The sequence below is a fragment of the Tachypleus tridentatus genome, chromosome 1, assembly GCF_004210375.1.
Source record: "Tachypleus tridentatus isolate NWPU-2018 chromosome 1, ASM421037v1, whole genome shotgun sequence".
Classification (NCBI taxonomy): domain Eukaryota; kingdom Metazoa; phylum Arthropoda; class Merostomata; order Xiphosura; family Limulidae; genus Tachypleus; species Tachypleus tridentatus.
In genome coordinates this window covers 37,794,099-37,806,566 of record NC_134825.1, presented here as the reverse complement: position 1 = coordinate 37,806,566, position 12,468 = coordinate 37,794,099, and the positions used below count along the sequence as shown (strand labels likewise).

The window sequence follows — 12,468 nt, the reverse complement described above, 5'->3', positions numbered from 1 at the left end:
TAGCCCATTATGTATGTAGCCTTATGTTTAATAACAAACAAACCTATTTTAACTAATAGGCGTTTTTTTCTATATTTAACACAAATTAAATTGTTCAGAAATCAAGAAATTACATATTCGACATAGAAACAATAAAATAATATGGCAAACCTCTAATAAGGTTTTTGGAAATACATTTATTATGTTTTTATTTTCAAATAATGTATTTTTGAAAGCTCTATGTATTTAATGCTTAAGAACAAGATGTGCACTATTTTGACTTTTCTATAAACTTCTCTTTTATAAGTATAATCTTCCGCTAATACTAATTAACATCATGGGTATCTTTAACGACTGTCTCTTAAAAGCATTTTGTATAATAACAAACTGTTTTTTTTCTTGAACACTCCACACTGCCATACGTCCAACTCTGTAAGATGACTATTATCACCATGAGATTACTCAGTGAAAGTGAAACTCCAGGAGCTCGGGTTGCACGAAGGTGCTTTGATTGATGGCCGAGTGTCACTTTCCGAAGGTTGTTTATCCATCCGTGCTGAAATATAGTTCATGTAGTCTAACGTATGTATTACATTCCTTGTCAGCCTCAGGAAAACAGGGAAGCCATACTTGTTACAAAACATACTATCTGTTAGAATTATAGTCTCATATTGTAGGTGCATCTGTTACAAAATATAATGGCTGTATCTTTTTTTCAAAATATAGAGGGTGAGTCTGTTACAAAATGTATTGGTTGTGTCTTAGAAACATTAATGTTTGTGTCTGTTTCAATTGATAGTCGCTTTGTATTTTACGAAATACAGTGGCTGCATCTGTTACGAAACTTCGTGGCTATGTTTATTACAAAATATCATGGCTGTGGCTGTTACAAAATGTAGTAGTAGTGTTTATATTACTGAAGATCGTTTCAGATTTTATGAAAATTGAATGAAATATATATTTTCCCTGGAGAAGAGAAGGGTTCAGTGAGAGAAGGGACTTGTTAGAGGTTTTATGACTGTTAGGGGATTGTGATAAACAAATACAAATGAAGAATAACTTTCTTGGTAGTAAGACTGGAAGAAAAGAGTTTCAGGTACTAAAAAACTAAACTCCAGTTAATTGGATTGTCGACTTATGAAATAGTTTGCTTTCAGATATGGTGTTTAAGAGTACTATAGAAGAGTATTTTAGAAATCAGACTCTTGGATATAAAAATGGTGTTTTTGCATGTGTAACAGTCTCGACGAGTCAACTAGATCTCTGCATGTGTAATAGCTTCGACGACTCAACTAGATTTCTACATGTGCAATAGTCTCGACGAATCAACGAAATCCCTAAATGTTTAACAGCCTTGACGAGTCAACTAAATCCTTATTCCTTGGAAAGGAAAATATTGTAGTTGTGCCTTTTACAATATATAGTGGTCGCGAACACACATTGTTGTTATTCCAAATATGTGAGTAAATTTATCATTAAGACCTACAAAAATACTAAGCTGTTACTTTGGGGGGGAGAAGAAATTCACAACAGTATCTTTTGTCCTCTATTTATAAAATTAAGTTAGAAAACAAAGTTTTAGTTCTGTTTCTTTGACCGTGATCGTCATATTCGGGTTCTAATAGATTTCATGACAGTGCTGATATTAATGTATCTGGCCCGGCATGGCCAAGTGGGTTAAGGCGTTCGACTCGTAATCCGAGGGGCGTAGGTTTGAATTCCGGTCGCACCAAACATGCTCACCCTTTCAGCCGTGGGGGCGTTATAATGTGACGATTAATCCCACTATTCGTTGGTAAAAGAGTAGTCCAAGAGTTAGCGGTCGTTGGTGATGACTAGCTGCCTTCCCTCTAGTCTTACACTGATAAATTAAGGACGACTAGCGCAGATAGCGTTCGAGTGGCTTTGCGCGAAATTCAAACCAAACAAATTAATGTATCTCAGAACGGTTGATACAGGTATTAACACTTTTATTGATGAGCAGAGAACAACGTTTCGACTTTCCTAGGTTAGAAAGGTCGAAACGTTATTCCCTGCTTATCAATAAAAGTGTTAATATCCATACCAGCCGTTCTGAGATACATTTTTATATCAAGTGGGTTTCTCTTCATCAAGAAGGGCTGATATTAGTTTATACAGAATGATAGAATTTGAGAAGAGATTCTATTATGCAAACAATCTATAAGTAATATACCACACGTCGCTGACCTACGTTAATTCTGATTATTAAGAAGCAACTGATTTAATCGTGATCAGCTTAAAATCCCACTTATACAGAAGAAAAAACCATAAGAAACTGGCATAGTTTCGCATCATTACGAAAAATATGACTGTTTCATGTGTAATTATTTCGCAATTAATACACCCAACATTACCATTATATTGAAATCGTCGGATGATATAATTGTAGATATTAAACTTATATTGGGCCGGCATGGCCAGATTGGTTAAACCGTTCGACTCATAATCTGATGGTCGCGGGTTGGAATCCTCGTCGCATCAAACATGCTCGCACTTTCAACCGTGGTGGCGTGATAACGTGACGGTCAATCCCACTGTTCGTTACTAGAAGAGTAGCCTAAGAGTTAGCAGCGGGTGGTGATGACTAGCTGCCTTCCCTTTGTCTTACACTGCTAAATTAGGAACGGCTAGCGCAGATAGCTCTCGAGTAGCTATGAGCGAAATCCAAAACAAACAAACAAACAAACATTATAATAATCAATATATACCATGAATTTCCATATAATCAGACCTCGTTTGAAATACCTGCATGAATTATCAATTAAATTTCAAAACAGTTTGACATCAATGCCTTAAACTAATTAGAGATTTTGAACACCAACATATAATTTATCGTAGCCCGCTGTTTTCCACACGTTCTTAGAATTAATGGACTTGTTTTTTTTTACCAGTTCTCTCAAATATTAAAAAAAAAACTTTGGGCAATTTATCTCCCAATCTATCCTCCTAGGAGCTTGTTTGTCACAGTTGGTTAGGAAAGTATAGAAATATATTTAGCGTCAGGAAAGAGCGCTAAAATATCGTTCAAATACTTCTTTCTTGTTTCTTATAAAGCATTGAAACTTCAAATCTGAAGTTAGCGACAAAGTGAAAAAACTAATATTGTTGTATGCGAAACTTGATGCTTCTCTAATCGACATTTTTTTCATGTTCCTCATTGACAGTTATATGTAAGATGTCTGCTTCTGATTCAAGTAAAGTCGTTTCATGTGCGTCCTACCTTCTTCCCCTGGCCCAGCATGGCCAGGTGATTAAGACACTCGACTCGTAGTCCAAGGGTCGCGGGTTCGAATCCCCGTCACACCAAACATGTTCGTCCTTTCAGCTGTGGGGGGTTATAATGTTACGATCAATCCCACTATTCGTTGGTAAAAACGTAGCCCAAGAGTTGGCAGTGGGTGGTGCTTACTAGCTGCCTTCACTCCAGTCTCACACTGGTACATTAGGGACGGCTAGCGCAGATAGTCCTTAAGTAGCTTTGCGCGGAATTCACAACAAACCAAACTTTCTCCCCTTTACATAAGTGCAAGTTTAGTTGTAACAGGAAGCTTCTGTGGAAAGGTAGACTCGCTGAATTGTAGTTATAAAGTGTGAAAGTATAAAATAGTCAAACATCTTCAAAAATACATTTAATTAATTTCTGGCTCTATTATTTATAGCATTATCAAACACTAGATAAAAATACTAGATTGGAAATATATAACTTGTGTAATTTGTTAGAAAATAATGTTCTTGAAATTTCAGCTCTGACTGTTCGCTTCATCACTAGAAGGTTTATAGGAGACTATGACCCTACTCTGGGTAAGTTATGTTTTTATTTATAACTTTTAACACCACTAATTTTTATATTGTCCTTTTCTATTTGCTTTCGGTTGCTCAGCAGTAGATCTGATGACTTATTTTGCTAAAAAGCAAGTTTTGATACCGTTGGTGAGCAGAACACAGACAGTCTATTGTGTATCTTTGTTCTTAACAAAAGCAAAAAATAAATTCAATAATCTTGTTATGATTCATGTTAACTTACAGTGTTATGTGATATATTTATCGTATTGTTATACAATTATATATGTGTGTTTAAATTTCACTTTATATACATTTTTATGTTGATCCAGTCAATAGCTCTGAAATAACTGTCATCGGAATTCGGTTACTACGCACATATAGATTACATTTTCGCACTCTATAAATACATGATATGTGGGTATAAATCATCACTAGTACGTTATGCGCATATAAAAACCGTACTTTCACATCTCAGAAATGGTACTTTTCTCACAAATGCACGTGAGTTCAGTGAATGTTTATCTTACCAGTTTCGTTATACCATTATATATAATTCTTATGATCTTGTAGAAGTTTGTTTGACAATATATGCCACTAAAAGATCATAAAAGCAGGATGGTAAACACATGTTCATTCTTGAAGCAGGATAGTAAAAACATGTTCATTCTTGAAGCAGAACAGGTTTATTCCAAGAGGCATAATAACACATTTAGTACTTTTAGACTTACATTATACAAGTAGATGTAATTTAAAATTTACGAAAGACAACGTTACAGAGGTTATAGTGCATTTTTTTATATGTAAGTTTATTTTCATTTGAGTGTGACTTCTAGTTATCAAGTTTAACACTTTCTTTTGTTTTAAAAGTAAAGATGGTATTATTGACTGCCTCATCTTAAAGTAGATGAGTTTAAATGTTAAATGGTATATTTTGTAACGTACATCGTTGTTAATGGGTTCATTTTAAATGTTCGTTTTTGTTACAAGGTATACTTTCATGTATTTTGTATCTTACTAGTGTGGTGTGACAGACTAATCCCCCTGGGTGGGGTTAGCTAAGTAATACATCGTGATTTATTTGTAGTAGTGTTTTTTTGTTAGTACACGTAAGTGCTGTTAGATAAGTTGTTTTACTGGGAGGTGAGAACGAGTTATTTCGAGGTTTGAGCGCCACGATTAAAGTTGGTTGGGTTTTTTTGTTTGTTTGTGTTTTGTAGTTTTAGAACTATAGACGGCCATGTCAGCCTGAAAGGACAGGGGAAATGTGTAATACGAGGTCAAAGTATGTGAATTTTGGTTTCTTGCTTAATGTGTAAAATCTGTTTATGATATTTACATTTTTTTACACTTTCTTGCGTGAACGCAGTGAAGTGTTTAAGTAAAATACTTAACTTTCTTTTTTACAATCGCACAAGTGTTCGTAAATCTGTGTTCTTCTGTGATAACTTGTAACATAGTTAGAGAAAGAGTTGTTTTTCTTGTATAACGGATTTATTATTATACATTTATTTTAATATCTATGCTTGTTTCAGTTTAATATATATATTTAAAAATTCTTTGTTAAACATATTATTAAATGCATATTGCAAAAGTCCTGCTTACTGTATAAATTTATAGGAGATTCCCGAGAGTAGAAATTAACAATATATGTTTTAGGAAAGCACTACCGAATCTTCTGATATTATTGCCAACTGAACTTTCGAGAACCTTACCTAAAAGTTTATAAATCGACGCGCCAATAGACAGTTTTATAGTGTTGGTTTGCTATTGTTAGTATACTATAAGCCTCGTAAGATATAACTGTAATAAACGATTATTAATCGGAAAACTACAGATATCTGACCAGGAACGTTTATAGATTTCAAACATATAAACTGTTTTACTTCAAAAAATTAACTTCGTTTGTTAGTATTTCTACGAGGACATTAGATATGTTCGTCGGAGAAAAACCTTACGTGTGTTCAGTAAAGTTATTAGTTAGCTAGCTGTTAAACAAACTATAACGACATCAACTTGAAATTCATTCGCTCATCGTAAACCATCGATAAAATACTCGGTTCAAGATGAGACAGAAGACTCACTATTGTTTGTAAGTTTGTAAAAGTGTTGTATATAAATCATTGTTTGTAATAACTATGTGCAATAACCATTATTACAAATTATATCGTTGTTTGTATATTAAAATATATTTGAGTTAAGATATAAAACTGTGCATATCAAACTTGTTGGCAAATATCATAAATTCGATATATATTAACATTCAGTTGACTTTTAAATTAAAATTTCCGGCTATTTGAAATCGTAATATGTAACATAATAAATTAGAAACTCGTCCAGAATAAATTATAATTTCAGCAAACCAAATAATAGCTAAGGAAGCCCACGACCTTTTCAAGTGGTATACCGTGAACGCGACGTCTCTTCGCTCATCGACGTGACTAAAACACCTTTGGCTTTGTGTGTACTGCTTTGAGAGCTTGACAATATTAGGAGAGTTTTGCGGATCTTTCAGCTTTATGCAGGTCGTCAATATAGACCTTTACTGGTATTATTTTAAACGTTTAACCCTAAGACTTTGAGAGCTCATAGAGTTCTTGAATGTAGCATTTGCCTTAAGAAAACTTTTTGTTTGTTTGAACTTTATAACGCAGCAGACTGTGGTTTTCGAGGAATCAGAATTTACTTAACCTAACTTGCATCAAGCATTGAAGATAGCCCTAAAAAAAAGACATTGCCAGTTTTATTTTAAAATATATGGCATTTCTTTAAGTAGAATTTATAAGCATCCTTTTTTTTCAAGAAAACTATAAAAAAAAATATGACGTTTGAAAACATCACAAAGGCTGTTGTTGTTGTTTTAAATTAAGCACAAAACTACACAATGGGCTATCTGTGCTCTGCCCACCACGAGTATCGAAACCCGGTTTTTAGCATTGTAAGTCCGCAGACATACCGCTGAGCCACTGGGGGGGGGGGGCACCACAAAGGCACTGTTGATTTCTAGCAGAAAAAATAGTTGTTGTTCCATCTGCATGTTTTTGTAAAGGAGTAATATTTAGATTTATTGTGTAGTTTCGATGAAATTGAACACATGGAGTATTAGTATGATGAAACAGTAGAAGACTGAAGCATTGCAAAATTTTTTAAAAAATGTGGTTTTAAGTACAAAGCAATAACATATAGCGAAACATGTCCTGAATATGACCTAGGAAGGTTGAAATGTTGTTCTATGCTTATCAATAAAAGTGTTAACATCCATACCAGCCGCTCTGAGATACATATAACACGTGCTTGTACTGCACGTACATTGGTTATTTTTTATTATTTATCCAGTTTATTTCTGTCTATGAAGTTTGTATGCCTCTACGTCGCTATATTCCAACTTTTCGAAAAAACAAAAATATAAAATTTGCGTGCGTCGTACCAACTCAGATAACATATGCTTTTTCATCTTAGTTCATCTTAGTCATAAAAACAAATCCAGATTCTACAAATATATTGACCACATCTTTCTTATACAACTCATTTCTTTTATACACCAATATGTCTATATTGTTTTGATAAAATCTGCACGTTCTATTTACAGATATCATGAAACAGTTTTTTCATTATTCTAATGCGTGATGTAAAGTTTTTATTTAACAACCGTTACTCCCAGTCTAAAAGCTTTAATGTTTATTGGACTATTTATAGCAACACTGAGTTATACATTCCTTTACGTTCACTTCGTTTTAATCGTACGTAAAAAGCTATACATTCATTGCTCTATTTTGTAGTCATGCGAGTTCCTCTAACTATCACGTAACTTATAGTTATTTCACAGCATGATTAGCAATCTCAGCGTCCTTGTAATTTCGGGAAGACACTTGGTGACTGCAATTCAAGAAGTTAATTAAAACTTGCCAACACTTGCCCTATAGATTATATGTCATTTCCCAAGAACAATTTTTTTTTTTCACATTCTACTGCTTTAAGCTCCTCATAATATTCTTCACTAATTTCTAGTCTTAAAGGAATAATAACCTAGGGTGTTAGAACTACCGAAACTTAATAACAGCGACAATCGTTAATTAATTATTTTTTATTAACGGACATAATGAGTATGAAATGAAATTGAACATTTATGTGTTATATTAAAGAGAGTTAACTAAATGAACAACGTTAAATTTTATTTAACGAACACATGATAGATGAAAGCAAGTTAGAAAGATGGAAAACAGCACAGATGAATAATTAGGTAGTTGAGCAAACAGACGAGCAAACAGATAAATAGCTGCATAGGTGGATGGCTGTATAAATGTATGTAATTATCTGCTTGGTTCGGATGTTTGCACACAGCTACACAAGGGCTATCCACACTAGCCATCTCTCATCTAAACTAGCCATCTCTCGTCTACACTAGTCATCTCTCATCTACACTAGCCACCTCTCGTCTGCATTAGTCATCTCTCATTTCAGAACATTAGATAAGAGGAAAGACAAGACTACGACGTCAACTCTTGGGTTACTTTAGTTGAACAGAAGGACTTGGTCCTTTTTCTTATAATGCACCCACAGTTCAAATATTTTGCGGTAACACGAGGAGAGCCATGAACTATCGGATTCACAATCCAACTTGTCTACCACAATGCATAAATGAATTGACTGTTACGTTTATAACACACTCACAGATAAAACTGTAGAGCGTGTTCAACAGTACCACCTCTCGATTTTCAGATCATTTTGATCCCAGCACAGTGACCATGAGGCACTTCCCTGTTCCTTCTCATTAAGCGGTAAGTTTGCGGATTTACAACGTTAAAGTCTGTGAATCGATTCTCCCTGGTGGGCAGAGAGCAGGTAATCCATTATGTAGCTTTGCACTAAAAGAAAAGAAACCCTCATAATAATAAACCTTATTCGCTTAAACATCTATTTTACTACATTTTCTGGGTGTAGCATAACTCTTCATCGTCAGGTTTATACAAGAAGTTGTATTTTAATAAGTGAAAAAGATAATTTCTAACTTAGCTAATAATAAAAAACTGTTTTGTTATTATGCACAAAGCTACACAAAAGGCTATCTGTGCTCTGCCCACCACGGATAACGAAATCTGGTTTCTAGCAGTACAAATCCGCAGACGTTTTTTCGTTATTAATTCGCACTCGTAGAGGGGGTATACACATAAATACATCACATTCTTAGGACAGAACATACTAATAACATTACATAACAAGGAAATACACAACTAATTATAAGATTCATATTATAATACGCTGCCAGGAAAATACTGATAAGACATTTGTCAAATAACAAGACAGTAAACATTTATAAAAGATATTACTGGGATTCTTACACAGTACGTGTCTCTGTAGACCCTCACTCACCAAATAACAAGACAGTAAACATTCATAAAAAATATTACTGGGATTCTCACACAGTACGAATCCCTATAGATCCCACACTCACCCAATGGCCACGATCACTGTAGATATTATAAAAGTCCGATAGGTTGTCTATAACTTGAACCGTAGGAAACCAAAATGGATTTTATTTTTAAGTCGAGCTTTAAACAAATGTATAAAATGTGCACGAATATCCCATGTCAGCACGTGCTGAATATAGCACGAATTCTGCCAAACACGTACAGAAGCAGAACAGCTTGCGATGATGTCAACTCAAACCAGGTAAATATGCAATCGAAACTACTAAAAGTTTCTCTTGATCCAATAAAATGCGACCCAAAACTATCTCCAACAAATTAAATAGCAAACAATTGTTTGTTTGTTTGTTTTTTAATTTCGCACAAAGCTACTCGAGGGCTATCTGTGCTAGCCGTCCCTAATTTAGCAGTGTAAGACTAGAGGGAGGCAGCCAGTTATCACCACCCACCGCCAACTCTTGGGCTACTCTTTTACCAACGAATAATGGGATTGACCGTCACATTATAACGCCCCCACGGCTGAAAGGGCGAGCATGTTTAGCGCGACGGGGATGCGAACCCGCGACCCTCGGATTACGAGTCGCACGCCTTAACATGCTTGGCCATGCCGGGCCAAATGGCAAACAAAGCCCACAAATCTTGCACACTATGACACTGAGAAAAAACAAATGAACTGTAGTTTCTCGAATACAACTACAGAAAGAACAAAGCCCTGTCGGATGTCTAAACATGTGAACTAATTTAACATTTGTAGTTACGACATGATGTCGAAAAAGATAATCTAAATTATAGTATCAATAACAAACAATAGAATCAAAACAGCCCTTCCATAGAGACGGCCAATCAATATCAGATACAATGCTCTTTCAAACCTGTTGTTGTACGTGAGGATGAAAATTATTCTGTAATCCACAAAGAAAGACCCTAAAATAAAGTAAAGTCCAAACGATTATTCATAAGATTGGGATTAAGAAACGAAAGTTATTCCAAAATATCAAAATATCCATCCCAAAAAATGTTTCCACCCTTTAAAGATCTGATCAATGTACAGAACTAAAAATCGCATGAAACATGGGACTGCTTGATAAGATAAAACATTAACACCAAGCTGTATATAACTATATAGTCCAAAATAAAAGTCCAACACTGACTGTAGTACCTCATGTCACTCTACAAACAAACAATTTTCTAGCACTTTTAACCTATCAGCATATTTACGAAGTCTAATATTTACGAAATTGAGCGCACCCTCGCAAATTGGTTTAATTAACACCTCATAACGAAAACTCTGAATGCCATCATCCCATAGAAACTTCAAAAAATATCTCTGTAATAAAGCAAGAGTAGACTCTTCCATCTGTAGAACCTGAAGAGAACACCGTCATACAAAGGGCACTAAAGCATTAACCATCATCAACCTATCCTTGAAAGATAAATTTTTGTGAAGCCAGGATGTTAAAATGCATGCGACACGTCGACAAATATGCCAATTTACATATCACAGCAATATCAGGATGAAACTGCATACTTAGAAAATTTAATGGTTGGGAGGATACTGAAGATCCCTTCTATAGCCTCCACTCCTCGAGAGACCCAATTCCACAGCCACAGCTTCTTAGTTTTACCATAATTAACCAGACTACCCAATACAAGTTGAGAAATTTGTTCAACTGAAGCTGTAGAAGTGGCATTACTGAGTGTCAGAGTTGTATCGTCAGCGTGTTGACACAGCTGACTAGTATATAACAAGAACTGAAAACCAGAAATATCGTCATACTGAATAATCATATTATGGAAAGATTCCACACAAATAATGCACAAAAAAGCCGAAAGAGGACACCCCGGGCGGAGACCTTGCGTAATACTAATAGAGTCAGTAAATTATAATCATATTTTATAATACTAGAAAATTCAGAATAACAGAAAGTGATCCATCTGAGAAAGATGTCCCAAAAGCCATATCGCTTAAGCAACGAGAACAAATGATCATGTTCAACGTGATCAAAAACCTTGATTTAATCAGTTTTGAGCAGAATCCCTTGCTGTTGTGTTCGTTCGAGATAGTTCATCAACAACTTCAAAATGAGGGGCACCCCACCTACATCTCTACACAGAATATACCAAGACTGTTCCTATGGAATGATATTAGCTATAACCATAGAAAAGCTAGTAGTTAATATTTTAGTCAAAATCTTATAGTCACAATTCAGAAGCGTTAATGGACGATAGTTCTCTAGTAATCTCTTATATCTCCTCCATTAGGAAGCAATATGATTCATATTATCAAGTAAGATACGTCGTAAGAAAGTCCCATATAACACCCACACAAAATTTTCAATGAAGAAAGCCAAAAAAAGAAAAAAAGAACACTTGAAAAAATTCTATTGTGAATCCATTTTCCTTTGGAGATGTGTTCTTTTAAAACTTCATCAACACTGATGTCACCATCACATAAGACAATAAGAGTTGTTCAACTTGGTGGACGCATAAGACAATACCTCTACCAAAGCTGAATCTTTCACACCCTCAGACTTACAAAGGGTAAAATAAAAGTATTATAGAACAGCCCCAGCATCTTTAGAATCAGAAATTAAAATACTTTCTGAAATGAAAACATGCAACATTTAAAATTTTCTGGCCCGAACCACTTTAGTATGCAGGAAGTACTTGTTGGAAGTGTTCACCCTCTTCAAACTAACTCACATGAGATTTTAATGCTATATCCTCTATTATTTGCACATTTAATTCATCCATCTCAGCTTCCATATTATAATTTTTATGGGACCGAAAAAACAGGATGAAATCAAAGTATTCTCACTATTTACAGCCCTCTTCAATATGCCCCAGGTGCGTTATTATCACAAGCCCGCGGAGTACTATAAACCGAGTAAGTTGTTTAATAGCATCCTCACATACAACTGACAAATATCCTGAAAATAAATTGTCCAACCTCGATCTCGTTGTATTAAAAGAAGAACGGTTTCAACATAGTCAAAATTTTCAACAAATGATTATTAAATAGCCAAACCCAAGGATTACAAGGAACACTATTAAAATGTAAACCAATCGTCAATATAACATATGTCTGGGGAAACCAAAACCTATCAAAATTCCTCTAAAAAGGCAACACATTGGAACTAACCAGAATTTTATCAATTCGAGATTGAATTAACGTTCCTTGAATAAATTTCTTCCAAGTAAAACTACTTGTAGCGCCATGAACAAATCGAAACATATTTGACAAAAAGAAAGTACTTAATAA

At 34.7% G+C, this 12,468-nt stretch overlaps 1 protein-coding gene across 1 annotated transcript in view; it reads left to right on the top strand.

The window, feature by feature from the left end:
• Positions 1-12,468, top strand: part of LOC143246771 (ras-related and estrogen-regulated growth inhibitor-like) — a 36,961-nt gene that overhangs the window by 15,399 nt on the left and 9,094 nt on the right. The window contains exon 3 of the mRNA XM_076493946.1: positions 3,745-3,801. Within this exon, the coding sequence (XP_076350061.1) occupies positions 3,745-3,801 (57 nt within the window). The remainder of the gene's footprint in view (positions 1-3,744; positions 3,802-12,468) is intronic.